General features: G+C 36.1%; 1 protein-coding gene and 1 pseudogene across 1 annotated transcript; both read left to right on the forward strand.

Annotated features, from left to right (window-relative positions):
- The first annotated feature begins 404 nt into the window (after positions 1–404).
- Positions 405–4144, forward strand: LOC120211522 (nicotinate-nucleotide pyrophosphorylase [carboxylating], chloroplastic-like). The gene is made up of 10 exons (XM_039210047.1): positions 405–517; positions 603–745; positions 914–1047; positions 1139–1197; positions 1266–1353; positions 1971–2054; positions 2147–2299; positions 2594–2770; positions 3195–3262; positions 3862–4144. Exons 1-10 carry the CDS (start codon positions 459–461, stop codon positions 3956–3958), a joined length of 1062 nt encoding a protein of 353 aa, XP_039065978.1. The 5' UTR covers positions 405–458; the 3' UTR covers positions 3959–4144.
- Positions 4145–13114: 8970 nt separating this feature from the next.
- Positions 13115–21234, forward strand: LOC120211523 (annotated as a pseudogene).
- Positions 21235–22388: the final 1154 nt, after the last annotated feature.

The raw sequence follows: 22388 nt of genomic DNA on the forward strand, positions 1-22388 counted from the left end.
AGAAAAAATGAAGTTTAGATACTAAAACTGAATAAAAATAATAGTTTAGGTACTAAACGTATAGTTTACCCCTAAATTATCAAAACAAAGCCTTTTTGGTGCTTTTGCTGTGTTTATCCTCACTGAAGGTATAGCAACTCCAAATTCCCGAAACCAGATGCTCTATATATCGATTAGGAGTAAGGTACGAATCTTCAATCCACATATCTTCTTTACACGTTCATTTTTTTGTCATTTTTTTGCTGGAATTACTGTATGAGTCGATATTCTTCTCTAAAATCCTGATGTGTCTCCCTTGAAGCATGCAATTTCTGATGTTTAGTGGTTGTTTCATATAGCAATTTCCATTTTCCACATAGTTTTTTACGCTTCTGGACTGTTACTGGGAGGTATGTCTTATCAGGTAACAAGCAGAAAGCTTACTGGACTAGAATAGAAGAGATTAACAGACCGAGTTTATGTCTGGAATACTTCCTTTTTCCTCAATAGTTTTGCCCAATTGGTGCACGATTTCAAGGTAAATTGCGTTCTTGTTTGAATTATGAATACCCTTTTATGGCTAGTAGTTGGTGTTGCGTGATTTTGTTGTTCCGGAGTTGTAGGCGTGTTGTTAGAATGGCTGCTGCTCAAACCGAAAATGCTGGACTATCGTTGGAAGCCATGGCGATAAAACCTCCTTCGCACCCTACTTATGATTTGAAGGGCATCATTAAACTTGCCCTAGCTGAAGATGCTGGAAATCGAGGTTTTGGTGTCTCCTTTTTTCGTTGTCTTAATGTTTCGTAATCTTTGCTCTCCTGAATTCATAATGATGAGATGAAGATTTTGATGAACAAGGAGCAAGTATTCAGCTAAATCTATCGATTTTCTTTCCTGCATTGATGTGATATGCTAAATTTGGGTTCAATTGCAGGGGATGTAACTTGTATGGCTACCATTCCATTTGACATGGGAGTGGAAGCCTATTTTCTGGCAAAGGAGGATGGTATCATTGCTGGAATTGCACTTGCTGAGATGGTGTTTCAAGATGTTGATCCTTCTTTAAAGGTACACGACTGTATTTTCCGTCTTTAGATCATCCTTACGGTTTTCGTGCTTTGGATAACACACTCTTGCCTTCTTTTCACTCTAATATCAGGTGGAGTGGTCTCGAAAGGATGGGGATTATGTTCACAAGGGACTGCAGTTTGGAAAAGTTTATAATCTGAAAAGGGTGCTTTCTTAATTTTGTGTAAGAAGGCCATACTAAAATTTCACTCTATCCATATAGGAAGAGCACACAGCATTGTTGTAGCTGAAAGAATAGCTCTGAACTTCATGCAGCGGATGAGTGGTATAGCTACACTAACTAAGGTTAGTACATTTCTTTGAATTTTATAAACAAAGAAATAAGTTTCATAATCTTAGCTATATTTCTCTGTTGTAATCAAGCAAATTGTAGTTTACTAGATAAGACATATAATAGGGATCACAATAGCAAAACTCTAAATGCTTATGTTTCATTTTAGGTTGATGGGAATCAGAAATGCAAAACAATATGGGTGATGAGTATAAGTTTCATTCGAGCAAAAATATAACTGCTTGGATTATATTCCTTTAGAAGTTCGAATTTTTGCTACTGCTTATTCTGTAGCCTTGTTTTGCCACCTGTACATACGGTCAGAACATGTTCAGTTCACATACTAATGAAAAATACAAATCATGTCATTATTTAGTCATGTATGCACAATGAGTATAATGAAGAACATGTTCAGTTCACATACTAATGAAAAATACAAATCATGTCATTATTTAGTCATGTATGCACAATGAGTATAATGAAGAAATGCACATGAAATGAAATCCAAATCTATTTTAACCCATGAATTCTGTCACAGAATGCAAATTACAGCATTTATGCTCAGTAGCTATAAAACTAGACTCCTAGCAAAAGCTTATCATTGGAATAACTTCACAAGGTGTTCCTGCAGGCAATGGCTGATGCTGCGCACCCTGCATACATCTTAGAGACAAGAAAAACAGCTCCAGGCTTATGTTTGGTGGGCAAGTGGGCGGTGTGGATCATTTCCTTGATCTTACTGTTAGTTTTTTCTTAGTTCTTTCTTTTATGCCTTGGGTTGATATTTTTGAAATTTTCTTTCTGTAGGTACTAATTGGTGGAGGAAAGAATCATAGGCTGGGTTTGTTTGATATGGTGTTGATAAAGGATAATCATATATCAATAGCTGGGGGAATCAGTAATGCTGTTAGATCTGTTGACCAGTATATAGAGCGAGAAAATCTTCAAATGGAGGTTGAGGTAATTTCTTTTGATGTTATAACTATAGCAAATTAAAAGCTTTGGCCCGTGGACTAGTTAACAGAGTCGGTCTGTAAATTTCCGCATGCTATATCATGTATCCTGCAACTTTATTTAACTCTGTGTTGAAGTACACATCAATGCCAAAGAAAATGTTTGAGTGGAATTTTTATTTGATTTGGAATGCTTTGGAGTGGTTCTCTTCTCTGTCTGATTATGTGAATGTGGAAATGAATCAATCAGTTTTTGCATTGTGGCAACCATGACAGATATGTTTACAATGTCTATTTCAAGGTTGAGACCCGGACCCTTGAGGAAGTAAAAGAAGTATTGCAGTATGCATCTCAATCGAAGACTTCCTTGACCCGGATAATGTTGGATAATATGGTTATTCCTCTTCCAAATGGCGATGTTGATGTGTCTATGCTTAAAGAAGCTGTGGAGCTAATCAACGGGAAATTTGAGACAGAGGTATCTCATGATTCATGATTTTATCATGTACATTTTCAGTTCATTCATTTAGTGCCCATGGACTTTGCAGAAAAGGTATTGCTGATAAGTGATAACCCTATAGCTGATGTTTGTTTTTTCTTTTCTTTATTTGAGGGTCGTGTAGCGGTGTGTTGCGCAATGGTTCACTCTGTATGCTTGCCGCTTTGGTCTTCAAATATATGAAAAACTAGCAAATTAAAAAAGGAATATTTGTATGAAAGGTCTTGCTACTTAAAATTTTGAATAGTTTCTAAATTGTAATCCGTTTTGGTGATTTGGCTTGGCATTCTTGCTAGCTGTCAAATATTCAAATGCCAGTATAGGTTTACTTGCTAACTTCTATTTTAATCTACTTTTTACTGTTCTGAGGCTCGTAAGTGATATATCTTTGTCATTGTGATAGGCGTCTGGCAATGTTACTCTTGAAACCATACATAAAATCGGACAAACTGGAGTTACCTACATATCCAGGTAAGGCAGTGCAACATTTTTTAATGCATTATCTGCTTTTAAAGAAAAAAGTTCCAAGTTTCTGAACTTTATCTGAACCATGGAGGTAGTTTTCCTAGAAAATTCGTATCATCCTCTTCGCTTCTGAACTAAGCTAGTTCTAACGATATTAATAAGTGCTTGAATTTAGTATAAAGATTAAATACAAAGCTCAGAGAAAAATAATATTATACACACGCACCTCACTGTTGTTAGTGGATAGGATATGCCACTGCTTTCTTTGGCTCCATATGGGATCGTGTCTTCTCTATGTACAGTGTTTGACAAGTTTCTTTAAAGCATTATGGTTTTATTCTCTCATCTCCTAGAAAATATAGGGATTGGACCTCAAATTTGAACTTTATTGAAAGCCTATGGATATTACCTACATTTGACCTGTGTAATGAACTATATCTATTAGAGATATGAGTAAGTGGGTTTCAAATAGAATAGGACGGTTCATTCTCTAGGAAATCATTTGAAACATGGGCGATTTTCTGACATTTTACGGAGCTAAGTAGCCAACTTGGTACTAAATTTCTTGTTATGTCTTACTGATTCTAATGCTTGGGTGTTTGCAGTGGTGCACTCACACATTCTGTGACAGCACTCGATATATCCCCCAAAATTGATACAGAGTTGGCACTCGAAGTTGGAAGGCGAACAAAACGGGCGTGATGGGTTTCTTTTATGTTGTTGAATAAGGGAAGCACTTCTTCCCCCACCAAAAGAAACTAAAGACCAAGAACATGTCAGTTCCTCTCTTCCCATGCTCTAATACTTATATATGATAAATCACATATGATGCAATCGATACTATGATAAACTGCCATATGCAATGTTATTCGGACCCTTTATTTTACATATGATCAAAGTCACGTATGAAAATTCTTCAAATCTATGAAAAATGTTAGAAAAAGTAGAGCATACCTGTGCTAATTCAGTATATTAATTATAGATTTTACCTTTTCTCCATCCATTGTTGCAGAATTCAGTTTATTCCTAGAATCCGGGTCTTTAACCATGGTTTTTAATTCGGTTTGAAATATATACGTCATAGGTTCAGGTTACTGTAACCATGGCCGAGCCGGTCGTGACAACATGAGTAAAAGAACAGCAAAAAAAGTATCAGTTCGAGTTTAGAAAATAATATAATTTGGGGCAGAAAAATGATGCCTTGGGGCCAAAGTGAAGCATTGTCTGAGGATGATATAATGCCACTTTAAAAGTTGTTTTCTTCTTCTTCTTCTAGGCCTAATAGCAGTGTTAAGGATTGGTTCAGCTTTAGTGGCCATTTTGTGGGTGAGGGAAAGGGGATGTTTACCATATCACTTTGCATCATGCCATTGTCTTCCATTACTTATCATACACTAAAAGTTAACACAAAATCAAAAGCTTTCTGTCCCATTAGAAAACTCTCTCTTTTGACATTTATGAAAACGAGACAACCTTCCTTATCTTTAAAGGAGCCACTAATCTATTATAAATTTTTAAACTATTAATATAGTTTTATGTCCTTTAGACAGTTTAGCAATTTGCACAGGCATTAAATGTCAGTTCGGATCCGATGTGGGATATATTTTTTATTGGTATTGTAATTTTATACGTTTGCTTAAATTATAAATAGGTGTCGTGCAAGTACAACAACAATTTCCCCAAAAATTGTGAGGTTGAGGTTTAATACACTTTCTATATCTAAAGAATTTTTGCTAACGATAGGTGCGGAAACGTTACATTTTTAGGTGTATGTACTATAACGGTCGTTATTTGACACGTGTAACGCATATAAAATTTTAAAAATCATTTTATTTTTTAAAAGAAACTTAACATTATAATTAAAAATAAATAAAAATCCAAATTTTACATCTTTCATTGTCGATCGTCCACTGTTTGTCTATGGTAGTCACTATTGACACCATCAGAATCGTCTCATCGTCGCGATCAAAACCTAGCCTCCCATCCCCCCGTAAAATTGCGTATATCGTCGTGAAAAACGCTATGAAGGGTCGTCGGATTTTTAGGTTTTTCGTTTCAACGATTATGACGGATACAATCGTTTGTACGTTACACGGCTGTCACAGTTGAGTTCCTCAAACAAAATTTGATCGGTGGTGACCCTTTGCCGTTGGATGTGGTGGGATGGGAGGGAGAGAGACGACGCGTGGGTTGATTTTTAAAAAAATATATATATATATTTAAAAATAATATTTTTATTATTAAAAAATAAAAAAAATATAATTATGTGCATCTGAAAGTGTAACAGATAAAAAATTAGATACTTATTGTTAAAAAACTATTTTAGAAACTAAATTTTATTTTGAGATATAATTTAGACACTTGTTTTGATGGATGTCAAATTGTCATTTTAAGGATTAATTATTCTATCATGGATAGCAAAAGGTGGATGGTGACATTGTAACACCATCACAGACCATTCCTAGAGTGGATAATGGGATCAGATATTAAATTGTAGATGGGTCCATTTAAATCTCAATTAGGGATATATTTATTGACATTGTAACCCCAGATTCCATAACAATTGCACAGTCTCCTCCTTCCAGTGATGCATCATTGAGAGTTTCAACAGCAACCCTACGGTCATTTTCAACTTCTACCTTCGAAACCCCATATTCCATGCGAGTAACAAGGTGTCACGGATAGCCCATAGTTCAGCACTCAAAGCAGTACATACACCAATGCATAAAAAATTATATAAGCAAATGGATTATAATTAATCAAATTATAATAGTGGGACAAAGTTCATAAAAAACGTGTAACGCAACGTCATTCTGTATAATTTATCTTACAAATTTAGATAAGAAGTTTATTCTTATAATACGAACGTTGTTATTCATGCTCATTAATATTTTATATCCAACATGCATAAAAAAATTAAAATTTGTATTATATTTTAATATCAGTTGTATCCATGTAAATATAATAATACAAAATTTAAATATCGAGTTTAATATTTTATGAAATATGTTATTCTATTGAGTTATGGAAATAAAATAAAATAAAGATAATGATAATAAATATAGGAATTAAGAAAAAGCAATATTATATTAAAAACCCATTAATTATTATTTTTCAACAGTAACTTCTTAGCAAATTTATTAAAAAAATACCCTCAAACTGCACACGTATGATTATCTTGCGTCCTATTCAGCGCGAGAACGTATCTCTCTATCCACAAGGTGATAGGAACGTCTGACGTGGACGACATTTTCAAATGATGTAATTTAATATTGGTATTTAATACATCGCGTTTTGCGTAAAGCGGGGTTTCTGATAAAATGAACCATCCCGAGAAATTTATCACGAGTGGTATTCAAGGTACCTTGTATTTTCCAAAGCACGAGGTCTTTATTTTCCACCACAAATCCCATGTGCTGACATACATGTTCCAATATTTAATCTCGAAATTTTGGACAGTTAAAATATTAGAGGCGTAGTATTCGAATTTTTATTTTAGTTGAGACAAATATAAAGACATACGAGATATCAGAATCAGGTTAAAAATCGGGTTGAAAATGATTCCAAAACTTGTTTTGTGTATAAAGGAAATGGCGAAATATTCAGGTAGGCATATTCGAGGGGGTTTTCTGGTAGTTAATCTAAAAATTTGCATATTTTCTAAGAGCAGATGTGTAGTATTGTAATTGATTTTTTGATTGAGAGTAATATCACGATAAAAAAAGTTCTAAAGCTTGGTTTTTCACATGAAGAAAATGATACAAAGCTTCGATTGCCCGGTTCTTTCTCGATGGTCGAATAAATCTTAGTCACAATAATTTCTCGTTGAGCGTGGATAACCTCTTTTTTGGCGTTGTAGTGCAAAATCTAGACGAATTGTAGGTTCATCATCAATCACTTACGGATCCCTTTCGTTTTCAATCGGAGGAAACTCGTACCGATATACATTGGATACAATTTCTAGTAAATACATGCGATCAACGAACTGCATGTAGTCAATCCTTACAAAAGAACAAGCGTCATTTACATGCGGAAACGAATATTTGAATGTTTGGAATACTCCGCAGTCGCATGTTCTGTCACGTAGATTGAAGACGTATGCGTGATGTTGTATGTCTTCGAATGGTCTGGAATATTCCAAAACACAAAATTGATTTTGTTCACGAGAGACGCATGTCGTACTCATCGCGTTTGAGTACTACATAAAGGTTTGCAATTTTTTATGCATATATGGGTGGATTATGTGACCACCTACAATCCACTCATTTGTTTTCTTTCTTAAGGCTGCAAACATGGTTGCCAAACGATAATATGTCGCTTTGAAAACATAAGCGATAGGTAAATGTAGCACTCCCTTCAGTGACGAATTGATTGTCTCAGCCAAGTTTGTTGTCACGTGACCATATCATCTGCTCTTATCAAATGACCGATGCCATTTCTCCCTTTGGATTTTAGCAAGGTAGTTTGTAGCTTTGATTTATGTGTCTCAGTTCTTCAAACAACTCATTAACCTCGCGTGCAGAATACGAGTGGCATACCTATTGAAAATGCAATAAATAGTTATAAATAATAAATGAAAAAATATATGAATCCAAATAATTTGAAATGCATAGACATTCGAAGCACCATTAAGCGTTCATCTTCGTTCCTAAATTTCTGCAAATAATTTACGGCAATGTGGCGTAAACAGTACCGGTGATAAATATGGGAAGACTTCCAAGATGATCCCATACACTCAATTGCGTATATGATCCCTACGCCTCTGTTAGAAATAAGATATATCCCAACAAGAGGCTCTCGCAAAACATGTAATAGAACATATCTGTGCAAGTACTTTAGAATGCCCAATAGTCTATATCTTCCTTTTCGACTATTGCAATTGCAATGGGAATTTTTTCCTATTGTCGTCTTGTGCTGTTACCAATAACATTATTTGTGTATATCTTCCGTACAACTAAGTGTTGTCGATCTGAACCATCGGCTTACAGTGCCGAAATGCATTAACACACTGCGAAAATATCTAAAATAGCTTGTAAAATTGGCACACACCTTGTACGACACGGTCGTTTTCGTATGTCGATACAATTTCCAGTTCGACGATCGTGCTCGGTATGTATTTCTTCATCAATTTTAGCTATGGTCGTAACTCATTGTACGATTTTCCCATTGACCATACATTTTTAATTGAGCATGATACATAGCGTACCATGCTTTATGGTAGTTAATAGTGTAGCCGTACTGAGATGTGATTGAAACAACACAACTAGAAACTGTAATGCGTGGACTTTATTTGACCATTGGTATGAAGGCATCAGAAAGCACATGAACATCTAAGTTTGGATGATCCTGAGTAAGCATGCTGGTGGTGCATGTATAAGGTTGTTCGTATGTTGTTAGCTTCCATAGGTTGTTTAGCCTATTCAAGCGTGATATACAAACCCTCTAATTACATTTGTTGCACTTATGGACATATTCAACGATGTATTTATTCGAGTATATTTTTCTCAAAGTCGATGTAACCGACCGACGTACATTGTAGTTCTTAATTGCAGCCACGACGAATTCTTTTGTTCTAAATGTCATTTCAACATAGAGTTCTCCATCACCATGTTCGTTGTATTGATCAAGCTGTAGGAATTCCGAAAAGTCGATAGCGTTTAAAGATTTCATCTCAACTGTTGTGAATTGGGATGATGGCCAGTAATAAGAAACAGGAGGTGCGACATGTGGAATTTCATCATCATTCGCTTTCTATAACATGTTAAGGTCGTTTGGTTCTTCATTGAAGGGGTTCACCTCATCACCATCTGGGCCGATCTCCCTTAATGGTTCTTCATCGGAAGTATCCCTATCAAATTGGAGTAGTTCAACTTTGTCGACTACGGGGACAACAGGAGTAACAACTATATGTCGATCACGAGACTGCTCATGAATCGTACTACGAAGATCAAAGTCGATGACACCAACACAAGAATTTTTCCCCATAAATGTTGGCAAATTTTCAAATGGGTTAAACGCTTCATCTTCTTGCAAACTCATTTCCCGTTTAGAATATGGTTCACCCATACTAATGTTGTATGCATTGTAAGTTCTAGGTTGCAGATTTAAGTCAAAATCCAAGCTACCGACAAAAGAACACCTTAGCAAAGAATAATATGATTCACCAATGTCATTGCCCCAAACAATAACACTCAACAAGTTCATGTCACTACGTAAATTAGTTTTCAGACTTTGGACATTAGAATCGAAGTCAAAATCAGTCCGTCTCCAATTTGGGACAGCAATAGCATTATTATCATATGAGAAATCTGCAAATATCTCAAGTGGCCCTCCTAATAAATATTGCAGGTGGTAATCAATCATCATGTCCACATCACCATCATCATCAAACGCTGCAGGTTGAGTACGTTAGTGGTTCTAACGACGTCGGTAGTCGATACTTCAACATGCTCTATTTTTTCCTGCGACCATGTGAAACATCATTATTAACTTCTTTCGTCAACTTCTTATGAGTTAATTTTGTCGACAAGGTCATCATCACAATATGTATAAATTGAAAGACGATACCAAGAGAATCACCGCGCATAATTCTGCCATCATAGTATACCAAAAAAGTATTAGTTCCTCTTCTCAGGATGTTCTGAAAATATATATGATCGTGCAAAAAGAAGATGAAAATATACACGAAATGAAAATGCCTTCAAACTATGTAATAATGAAGAAGCGTCAAATGAACTTACGAGTGAGATTGAGCCAATTGATCAATTTTTTTATTTACTTTAACTTTTGTGTTTGCAGCTTGCTTCTTCATCACTATTTGCTTGAAATACGAATTGGAATGAAAGTCTCATTTTTTTTTAATAGAATAGCTGATTGACGAGATGTAGAAGTGACTTGGGTGACATGGAATATTCCTGACTTGACTTGACGTAGCAAGAACCTCGCGTTTTGCGAAGCTCGAGTTCCTGATATTCTTGACATGTCAGCATCTAATTTGATATGGTGGTTTGACGTGTACCTCGTGTCTTGCACAACGCGAGTTGTTGATTATATTCCTGAATCCCAGTAGCAGATATTCTCGACTATTACCTGCTTAGATTCCTTTTGTTCCACCGAACCAAACCATCTTCGTGAAACCTACTCAAAAAACTTCTAGTTTAAAAATTGCATCCTCTTTTAGTGGGATATGAATTTCCTTTACATACTTCTCAAAACAGTGTTGCATTTTTTCTTTTGCATTTTGTACCGAATATACCAAAAATAGTGTTAAGACATCATCTTCTGGTGGCATCTAGATTTCCATTTGGGCATTCCTAACTTTTCCTTAAAGAATTAAGTCCAGGTGAACACCTTTTGAGAAACCCTTCTAAGCTTTTTCCCTTCTGCTCAATACCGACTACACGAAGAAAGAAGACAAAGATTTCCTTTGCGTTTCTTTGGCGCGATGGTATTTGTTTATTATGGAAGACAACATTTATTTCTTATTTCTCATACTGTGCGTTAAAATTAAAATGTAAAAATTGCTTAAGTTATTTACATAAATTGTTCACTGTTTATAATTTCTCATGTGTTCACATCAATTTCAATTGAAATATAAGTCGTAAAACTACGATTGTAACCTCAAACATTTTCACAGATGTTTTGTTTAACATCCCAAATTACTCAACGAAAATTTTTACCAACCTATTTTTTTAGCTTCGGGGTTTTTAAAAATAATAACTCCATATTTGGTATAAATTTATTAATTTTAGGGTTTTTTGCATTAATTAATACACCGCGTCTTGTGGAACGAGAGTTACGTATGAACCGTCGGATTTTATTCGATTTAAAACTTCGCGCCTTTCCAATGAGTACCTGGCTTCCTGGGAAATGTGAGGTCCATCGAATCCTTGCTTCGGGACGGGTGCGAGGCTTGTTATAAATAGGGGTCCATTTTGGAATGTTTCCTAACCTGGTTTTAAAGCAAAATGACAAAAAAATGTTTTTTAATATTGTCAAATTTCTTAGAGAAATATTAACAAAAATTCTACTTCATGTTGCTTCTAACTCTGTCCTCGATTTCGTCAATGCGCAGTTGAGTTGTAAGAGTTTTCATAAAGTTGCCGATCAGCAAGAACATTTTCATGAAAAAATATTAACACCATGCCATGGTTTCAACCCGATAAGATGATTCACCAAATATGCCTTCATGCTAACAATCCTGAAGCTTTATATAGAGAAGGCATGTTTAATTTTTTTAGTGGAAAAAATTCGTTCTTCGGTCCATATTTATTGAAGCAAGCGGCCAATGGAGGTGACGTCAACGTCGTATATGTCTATGGCCTTATTCTAGTTTATTCTGGGGACAAATCGAGGGATGAAGGACTTCGAATCATAAGAGCTCTTGATCTCTCGAAAACAAATTTACTTGTTCTTCATCCGAAGATAAATTCGTTTCTACATTTACAGTCGTGGCATCGTCACCACGTTGCCTTCCCAAAACAAATTGAAGATTGCAGTTGTCCTACCAACTGTGCGCGTAATTCAGACCTCCAACGTTGGCACCGACATTATGACAATCTATGTACTTGTTATGCTTCTTGTTTTTTAACTACGAAGCAAGTTTATTTTATCAAATTGTGCGTGATTGTCATGTTCAATATTATTAGTGCCTATTTATATAACAATCTTAATGTTTATTAGTGTCTATTTGCAATAGAATCTACTTTTTCAAGACATTATTACACCAAATATTACGCATCAAAATAAATTGTAGATGTTATGTAATTTATAAATACAATGTAATAAAAATAAAATGATTAAGTTAAACTGAAAAGACCTCACGCTTTGAAAAACATGAGATATTTTGAATATCACTCGCAATAAATTTTTTGGGAGGTTTATTTTCTCAAAAACCTTGTTTTACATAAAACACGAGGTATTAAATATTAACATTAAATTACGTCACCTGAAAAGATCGTCTACGTCGAACGTTCCTCGCACCTTGTGATAGCGATGATTAATATTACCTTAAGAAAATGTATGCTGATGATCGATGACCGATCAGATCAGGTACGGCATACAACTCTAGTTTTTAAACCCTAATTAAATAAGAGAAGAGAGAGAGAAAAAAACAAAAAACAAAAAAGAGTTTAATTCTGCTTTCAGTCCTTTATTCTTTTCACACTTAAAATTATTATTATTATTTATTCTAAAATTAATAATTTTAGTCTAATTTACAATAAAATAAATTTTACAACGTCTTAAAAAGACCGATACATTTCACTCTATTTCTCTAAAACAATATTACATAATTATATATCTTTTAATTCAGTATCGAGAATCTTAAAAATTTGAGAGTAAAATTTGACCAGAAAAGGGAAAGGAGGAAAGAGATTTATTATAGTGTTGAAAGATAGGGAGGGAAAGGGAAAGAAAATGAGAGGAAAAGTGATAAAATAATGGGTAAATTCAAATTTAGTAACTGAACTTTACTCTATCTCATATTTCACTTATTGTACTTTAAATATTTAATTTATTTATTGAACTTATACATTTTTTTATCACTCGACTGTTAAATAATTAATAAAGTTAAAATGAACTGTTATATAGATGTAAAACGAAATCGGTTTGATGAAAATATTTAATGACGGAGTGACCAAAATAGAAGATAAAGTAAAATTTAGTAAAAGAAAAAAATTCAATGAATTAAGCTCAGTGAGAAAATTGTAAACTTATAAAGTCAGTGAACGAAATAGGAGAGAGGGTAAGGTTTAGTGATAAAAGTTGTAATTTATCCTATAATAATAATAGTAATAATAATAATAAAATGCAAGGAAATTGAAATAATAATAATAATATTCAGAAAAGTGAAAGGAAGAGTGTCGTTGTTGAGAGAGAGGAGAGAGTAAAAAGAGACGATGGAAATGCGTGCTGATTCGGTGATTCCGGTAGAAAAGGAAACTTCTCTGTACTCTTCCTTTGTCTTCTTTTGATCCTCATTTTGTTCCTATCTAATCTTCTTCTTCTTCTCTATAACTTTCAAGCTTTCTCCTTTAACTTGCTTTGCTTACCTTGTTTTACTGCTGAAGCTGTTCTTCTAGTCCTTGAACTTTAGGGTCTCTTTGTATTCGTTCTGGCAAAATTAACACCTGTGGTGCTTGAGTTGACCCATGGAAGCATAAATCCGGGATCGGTTAGGCTTTCAATATTCTTGATGTTTCTGGGTTTTCTTTTATTTTTCATTTCGGATCAATCGGGTCAAAGTTTCTGTGTGTTTTTTGAATTCTAGGGTTTATGTTGTGAATTATGTGTGTGGAATTTGTTGTGCTTGTTATTGATACTGTTGTTATTTTTCTAATATGCAAATTTTGTTACCAAAAAATTTGTGGTGAGATTGATTAAGTTTCTTCATTGGAGAAGGGAGGTTTTTTCTTATTCAGTTTTCCTTTTATTTGACACATTTGAAAAAATAAAGTGAAAAGGAGAGTCAAAATTAATCAAACTTTAGCTCATCAAAAACAGTTAACCAAAAAAAAACTCACCATTTTTTGTGGGTTTTCGCATATGATTTAATACCGATTCAGAAGAAGAAAACCCAAAAGGAGGGAAGAGGTTGATAGGAATTACTGTGGCTTTTTTTTGGATTCTTATGGGAGTCCCTGATAGTTCATCATTAGATCTAATACAAAAGCAGCTAGGTATTGGATTTCATTGGAAACAAGCGATCTTTCTGGTTTTTCCGGTGAAAAATTTGGGATGCTAAGAAACGGTGCTTGCCAGAAAATGTGTTGTTCTGAATGTCATGTGAAGTTTTCTGATAAATTCTCTCATAAATACCCCTGCCAAAGTTGTGGCTGTTTGTTGTGTTCTAAATGTGTTGAAAGATAGGAACCCTATGTTGTTGATGATGCCGATCAATAGGATAATGTAAAGGGTGATGATTTTTCAAGGATGATGAGTGTTAAATCTTGCAAGTTGTGTTGTGATGGGGTTAACTCGAGGCTCGAAACTGGAGGAAGGAAGTGTTCTGAGAAAGTGCACCCTTCTGAGTCTCCCCGGGAGAGCCCGGAACTAATATCCCCTTGTTCTATGAACAGCGAATCCATTAGAAGTGATCATCTTGGTCAATATCTTGAAGCTCGTGAGTGTGGGTTTCCTCTCCCGGTTATAACTGGCAAGAGCATAACTTCATTAGTACTCATCCCCTCCAGTATCTACTCAGCAATCTGGCAGCAGGTATACTTTCACTTGCTTAGCAGAATTATGCTGAAATATTATTTCTTAATCGGTAATGGATTTGTTATTTGTGAATTTAGTTGATTTATGTGTATTTTATTGGCGTAGGAGTGATGAAGAAGATGTTGATGATTCTGGCAAGCAGAGTTTTAGTCCTTCCGCTGAAAATGGTCAGGATGTTTCAGACATAGATTCTAGTAGTATTAGTGCTAGAAATGAGTTTTATAGTTGTAAACCTGTGGGATCAAGTCCTTCAGTCAGCCCATCTAGGAACAGTTTTACTCCTTATAGAGATGCGCATTCTGTACAGCAGAGGCAAGAAGGGAGCCCAATGGTTCAAAATTTTGGTCCCTTTGGTCTAGAAAACATGGCTGTTTTAAGAAAGCCACCAGAGACAGCCATTGAGAAACCAGAGAATACCGATGATTACTCTGATGATGCGTCCATTGTTCAAAAGCAATTAGATTTCGAAAACAATGGTCTAATATGGTATCCCTCACCGTTGAGGATGAGAATGATGAGGCAGAGAGCAACCTCTTTTCATATGATGACGAAGATGATGATGTTGGGGATTCTGGTGCGATGTTCTCATCAAGTAGTAGCCTTTCAAATATGTTCCCAGCAAAGGAGAAACAAGAGGGAAACAAAGAACCTATTAGAGCTGTAATCCAGGGTCATTTTAGGGCTCTTGTGTCGCAACTTTTACTGGGTGAGGGTATCAAAGTTGAGGATAATGCTGGGGGATGGCTTGACATTGTGACAGCATTAGCATGGCAAGCTGCGAATTTTGTGAAACCGGATACTAGCAGAGGAGGCAGTATGGATCCTGGGGATTATGTGAAGGTCAAGTGTATAGCATCAGGAACTCCCAGTGAGAGGTGGGGGCTGCTTTAATTTTATTCTGTTATTCTATTGTTCAAATCTTCCATTGTTTTTAACCATTTTGTTTCTCATTTTATGGGTTCTTAACTTGTGAACTCCATCATTCTTGCAGCACCCTTGTCAAGGGAGTAGTCTGTACAAAAAATGTAAAGCACAAACGAATGACCTCACAATACAAAAAGCCAAGGTTGCTTCTAGTAGGAGGTGCCCTTGAATTTCTAAAAGTTCCAAATCAGCTGGCATCTTTTAGTACATTGCTTCAACAGGTTTGTTCAAAAGTCTTATCCCCTTTATTCAGGTCAATAGAAGGTTTTTATGTGATTAGCAATCGCATTCATGTGTGTTCTAATATTGTCTTTTGAATAGGAAAATGATCACCTCAAGATGATCATTGAAAAGATTGAGTCTCTTCGCCCCAATGTTCTGCTGGTAGAAAAGAGTGCGTCTTCATATGCCCAAGAGTATCTACTTGCAAAGGAGATTTCATTAGTGCTCAATGTGAAAAGGCCACTATTGGAGCGTATAGCAAGGTGCACTGGAGCTCTTGTTTGTCCATCTATCGATAATTTATCTACTACACAATTGGGGCACTGTGAACTGTTCCGGTTGGAAAAAGTATCCGAAGAACATGAGATGGCCAATCAGTTCAACAAGAAACCATCAAAAACACTGATGTTCTTTGAAGGTTGTCCAAGACGTTTGTGTTGCACGGTAATGTTTTATACTTATGCATTCGATTCATTTTTTTTCTGCTACAGTCAAAGCTTACATTATATTAAAGGGGGAGGGGGAAGGGATAACAAACAGAGACTGAACCCTGGACCCCTTGCCAACAAAACTTGAACTTGCACAGGCAATTACCACAGTACCAGTAACTTATCGGTGCATATGATTTGTTTGTTGTATCATCTGAATTGTGGAGTTTTAACCAAGCTTCCCTCTTCTTTTGTAAGCCTGATAGGTACACAGGGTGTCACATATTTAAGTTATGAGCATTTTTGACGCTTTAGTTCCATCCGTTCGTAAAACTCTACTGCATTTCCTTTGTTTCGATTTGTTTTTCTTTTTATACTCCATGTGTCACAAATATTTCTTGTTTTTCCGAATTTCTTTGTTTAGATTCTGTTCCCTTTCTAGGGCAACAATACTATGGTCCTACGCTCATTTTGTTTTTTCTTTCTAAGAATTGGTTTTATGCCCTTCCCTCCATTTATGTGTGCACATGTCATATTGATACTATCAGTAATTGAGTGGTTTAATCATATATGATTTTTTTTGTTGTGCCCATTACGTTATACCTGTTCTAGTTATATTCAGTGCTGAAATTGTGAAAGGAAAAATGTGTAGAAATATCATATGTAATCTAGATTAATTTTGCTCAGTTCATTATAGGCTGTTCAGGGTAGTAATTGGTTTGTTCATGTGAATTGTAAAATAGCATGGCCATGGGGCAAGTAGAGATGTAGACTTTTGCTTGTATGATGAAACAACACAGTAAACTTTCTTATTAGAATGTATCGACTGATCTACATGCCGAATTTCTCTTTATAGGTCCTGCTGAGGGGCAGATCTCGTGAAGAACTAAAGAAGGTTAAACATGTTGTCCAGTATGCTCTTTTTGCTGCCTATCACCTATCTCTTGAGACTTCCTTCCTTGCTGATGAAGGCGCTACTCTGCCTAAGATGAAAGTAAAACCTCCAATTTCTGTTCCAGACAAAATGGAGGATGATAGTACTGTTTCAGTTGCTCCTAATTCCTATCCTTCATCCACATTCGATGCAGTAGTTGATGCTTCTCCTCAGAATGATATATCTCTGAGTCTCAATCCGGCACAAGGAGGAATGGAATCATTGTCTGAGCAGCATGATCAAAGTCATTTTTTCCCTTCATCTGGTGGTTCTGTTCTCGATTCATACAATGATGATATGTTCGCTAGTGCAGGTTTGGATATGTATTCAGAACAATTCCAGGATTCAAAGTTGTTCACTATGTTACCTTGTGATAATAGAAATTTTTCACAATCTGATTTGCAAGAAACCATGGCTGAAGAGGAGAGTCATCTTGGTGAGATTCAAGAATTGGTAAAATCTGAAAAGATTGACGATGATGAAGCTTCAAGTGAATACTTTTCAGCTGCTGACACGCACCAGAGTATATTGGTTTCGTTTTCAAGCCGGTGTGTACTGAAAGGAACAGTTTGTGAACGTGCACGGCCCCTGCGAATAAAATTTTATGGTTCTTTTGATAAACCGTTGGGAAGATATCTTCGTGATGACCTGTTTGATCAAGTAATTCATTTCAGATTTTATGTGTTTTCATCTGAAATAACTGGTTTTTCTATGTTTCAGTTATTTAATTTAATGGTTTTCTTTGCAGGCATCATGTTGCCGGTCATGTAATGAGCAAACCGAAGCCCATGTCATTTGTATACCCACCAGCAAGGAAATTTGACGATCAATGTAAGACGCCTTTCCTCTCTTAAGCTGCCTGGTGAACAGGATGGGAAGATATGGATGTGGCATCGGTGCCTAAAGTGTGTTCATATAAATGGGATTCCTCCAGCAACTCGTAGAGTAGTCATGTCTGATGCTGCCTGGGGACTTTCTTTTGGAAAGTTTTTGGAGCTTAGTTTTTCAAACCATGCGACTGCTAATCGTGTTGCCACATGTGGTCATTCATTGCAGAGGGACTGCCTTCGTTTCTATGGGTACATGCTTAAACGGTTAAACCTTTATTCATTTTTGACATTTAAAGGATGATGCTGGTAGTTATGAGTATCATTTGACAGGTTCGGCAACATGGTTGCCTTCTTCCGCTATTCTCCCATCGATATCTATCCGTACATGTGCCCCCATCAACACTTGAATTTAGTGGAAGCATTCAACAGGAGTGGATTAGAAAAGAGGCGGCTGAGGTTTATCATCTATTTTCCCTCTTGTTCTTATACGGTTAGAATCATTTATTATGAAATTATTGACTATTCTGTCCCTTGTAGTTAATGGTCAAAATGGAAATATTGTACGAGGAGGTATCTCATGTGCTCGACAGCATTGAACAGAAGATCGATTCTGCTGACTGTCCATCATCAGATGCAAGCGATTTACAGAATCACATCATGGAATTGAGAGAACAGATGTGGAAGGAGATAAATAATTATAATGTAAGAACACTGATATTAGTTAACTGATATGACCTCGAATATTGCTTGGTAATATGTATTTGATAATTTTGACATTGTTGATATTTTGCGGGGGTTATTGTAGGGTTTGTTGCAACCAGTTGTTATGGAGACTTCAGAAGTGGGTGTGGCAGCCGTGGACATCCTAGAGCTGAATCGGTTAAGGCGTTCACTTCTAATCGGTTTATATGTTTGGATCGACAACTTCATTCATTGGACTCTCTTATTAAGACAGGTTCTGCTGTCAGAGCTGAAGTGGATCATTCAAATGATGGGAAACTTGGAGCTCAGGAACAAAATGCTCACAGATCCCAGATTCACTGGAGCCTCCTACGAATTCCATACAGTCGGGCCAGATCCCTATTCTATCGAACACGGAATCTGTTGTTCCAAAAGAATCTGACTTGGCAGTGTATAATCAGAAGATAGAGGATGATATACAATTAGATGGAAGCATCACATCTCCTGCATCCTCTTTATCTGCACAAATAGATTCTGCCTGGACAGGTACTGATCTACTTGCATCGAAAGTTCAGCCTCCAGAAGCATTTCAAGAAAATGAGCTCCAACCCTCTTTGATCAGGCACACAGGTAAAACCAATCTTCGTTTGAGTAGGGTAGCATCTCCTCGGAGGCTTTGTTCTTTCGATTCTGCAATGCGATTCCAGGAAAGAATTCAGAAAGGATTGCACCCATCTTCAACACAACTATCAATGCTTAGATCTTTCCATGCTTCTGGAGATTACACAAGTATGATTAGAGATCCAGTTTCTAATGTCATGAGGAATTACTCTAATACATTGTCTCTGGAGGCACAAAAGATGAATTTGTTACTCAGTTCCGCACCCACTTTAATCACCTCTGCATCTCATGTGGTTGAAGGAGCTCGGCTACTTCTTTCGCAGAGGGGTCACAGTGATATTGTTATTGCTGTTTATGACAATGACCCTGCAAGTATAATATCATATGCTCTCAGTTCCAAAGAATATGACGAGTGGGTTACCGATAAGTCCAATGAAATTGGAGGAGGCTGGAGTTTTAGTGACAAGAGCAAAGAAGATTCTTCTACTTCCAGCTTTTCACCCTGGCAGTCATTTGGCTCTCTTGATCTGGATTATATTCGTTATGGAAGTTTTGGCTCCGAAGATGCTTCATCATCTGTGGGGTGCTGCGAATGCTGATACGAAAAGGTCTCCACATTTAATGGTTTCTTTTGGGACGATTCTGCTGCTGCTGGTGGCAAAGTGAAGTTCTCGGTGACTTGTTATTTTGCAAAACAATTTGATTCTCTTAGGAGAAAATGTTGCCCTAGTGGAGTGGATTTTTTGCGTTCCTTGAGCCGCTGTAAGAAATGGCGTGCACAAGGGGAAAGAGCAGTGTGTATTTTGCCAAAACATTGGATGAGAGATTCATTATAAAACAAGTCCAAAAGACGGAGTTAGAATCGTTTAATGAATTTCTCTGGAATATTTCAAGTATTTAACAGATTCTTTCACTTCAGGAAGCCCTACTTGCCTAGCAAAAGTTCTTGGCATTTATCAGGTTCGTGCTCGACTGCTTGTGTTTTACCTTTTAAAAGCATTTGTTTCCGTGCATGCAGTCGAAGTGTCGAGGGTCTAATATACCGAGTTCTAATTCTCTGTGTTTGTTTTGATGGCAGGTATCCGTAAAACAACTGAAAGGTGGCAAAGAAACAAAAATGGATGTTATGGTGATGGAGAACCTGTTTTTCAGAAGAAGTATCTCGACGGTTTATGATCTTAAGGGTTCTATTAGATCGCGATACAACCCAGATACAACAGGGGCAAACAAAGTACTGCTTGATATGAATCTGTTAGAAACACTGCGAACAGAGCCCATTTTTCTCGGAAGCAAGGCGAAGAGAAATCTCGAGAGAGCTATTTGGAATGATACATCTTTTCTGGCTGTAAGTTTCCCCTACCATTAAAACTGTAAAAAAGGGTTTCTCATCTTTCAAATTCTCATCACTCCTTAAATTCTTCAGAATCTATATCATCTAATGAACTGTGAATTTCAGTCTGTCGATGTCATGGACTACCTTACTTGTTGGGGTGGACGAGGAGCGCAAAGAGCTGGTTTTAGGAATTATCGATTTCATGCGACAATATACATGGGACAAGCATTTGGAGACATGGGTCAAGGCATCCGGGATACTAGGTGGCCCGAAGAATGCATCCCCAACGATCGTTTCACGAAACAATACAAGAAAAGGTTCCGAAAGGCGATGACTACTTATTTTCTCACCATACCTGATCAATGGAGTTCATGACATAGTTTCATAGTTGGTTCATTAATAAGGGCAGTGAGAAATTGTAATTGCCCGATAACATGAGAAGTGAGCTCCCTCCCTCTCCGGTCTGGTACGGTTCGATCCTCGTGTTTTTTCGTTAGGCAACTTCTTCTGCTTTGTGGTTGGAATTGGCTGATAACTAAACAAATGTACACTATGAAGAGGGGAGGGTGGACATGGCTTTCCATTTGAGGACTCCTTTTAGCGACCTCTAAAGAAAGGGAAGAATCCAGAGCTCGTGTAATGTATATACTTCATATCTTGTGCATGTTCTAAAGTTTTTTTCCCTTTATTCTTGTTCATAATCGCTTCACTATTGCTTAGAATGTTTGCAATATTTAATATAATGTTGAATTTTATCAATAGGATATTGTGTTTATTGTTTTGTATGAAACATCAAAGGGAGTTGGTAAAATTTTTGAGAACTTAAAAGGTTTACATTTAATCTAATCTGATTTTAATCTCTCTATTTTAGTTTATATTTTAATTTAGAATTTATAAAACACTAGAAAAAGAGAGTATTTTTTTTTAGAAGTTTCGGATTCGAGGTATATACATGGTATGTACAGGTTATCCATGATTAAAAAATTTGAATATATACTACATTATAATTATCTCATATTATTAAAAAATATCCTCAACTTTACCTAATTTAATTAAAATACGGAGATGAAAATCTTTTAAAACATAAAATTATATTATCTGAATGCATGAAAGTGGTTGTTTTTAAAATTCAATGAAATAACTAATTATTAAAAGTTACGTAAAATGTTAATTAGATATTGGGTAAACTACAACATTTTTCATCTAACTTTATCTCTCTACCAACTTTTGAATTGTTCATGTTTGATCAGTCTGAATTATTATTTTTATTTTGGTATGATGTCACTTTTCTTATTATTATTTAATATAAAAATTTAAATATAAAATAAAAACATAGTTGACCTTTCATTGTTCGTTAACATTGGATTACCATCGTCGACGATCGTAGATGGTGATTGTTCAGCCCTAGATTTCATTGGCGCTTGTCTCGACCCCCTAAATCTGAATCCGACCTCCATTTTGTCGGAACATGCTCGAATTTGATCAAAAGTAAGAAAACCAAAATGTCGACCACCTCGACCGTAGATGGTGATTGTTCGGTCCTAGATTTCATGTGTCGCTTTGCCTCTCGACCCCTTGAGTCCAAATCCGACCTTCGTTTTGTCGAACATGCTCCGAAGTCCACGAATTGGAGACAAAAAGTGAGAAAATCAGAATGTTCAATCGAGATTAACATGTTTTGGGTGAAACAATCAGATTCGAATTCAGTGTATCCAAGCAAGTCTTTCAGTATAATTTGTGATCGAACGATTGTCGGTTCGGAGACCAACGGTGGTCGACAACGACGGGAAGGGATGATGGTGATGCTTCATGTGGTGAAGAAGTGAAAAATTTTTTTTTAATAACAATAAAAAAATACCACGCAATACTAAAATAATAAAAAAAATAATTTATAGTGACAACACATGAACAATTCAAAAGTTGAGTGAATTAGAAAATC

Source organism: Hibiscus syriacus, unplaced genomic scaffold (genome assembly GCF_006381635.1).
Source record: "Hibiscus syriacus cultivar Baekdansim isolate YM2019G1 unplaced genomic scaffold, ASM638163v2 tig00109972_pilon, whole genome shotgun sequence".
NCBI lineage: Eukaryota > Viridiplantae > Streptophyta > Magnoliopsida > Malvales > Malvaceae > Hibiscus > Hibiscus syriacus.

Bases quoted from the DNA above. Each gene is read 5' to 3' on its own strand.
- LOC120211522 (XM_039210047.1), top strand. From the start codon at position 459: ATGTCTGGAATACTTCCTTTTTCCTCAATAGTTTTGCCCAATTGGTGC. The intron at 1,354-1,970 runs GTTAGTACATTT...GTGTTCCTGCAG, and splicing joins GTATAGCTACACTAACTAAG to GCAATGGCTGATGCTGCGCA. The intron at 2,300-2,593 runs GTAATTTCTTTT...GTCTATTTCAAG, and splicing joins ATCTTCAAATGGAGGTTGAG to GTTGAGACCCGGACCCTTGA.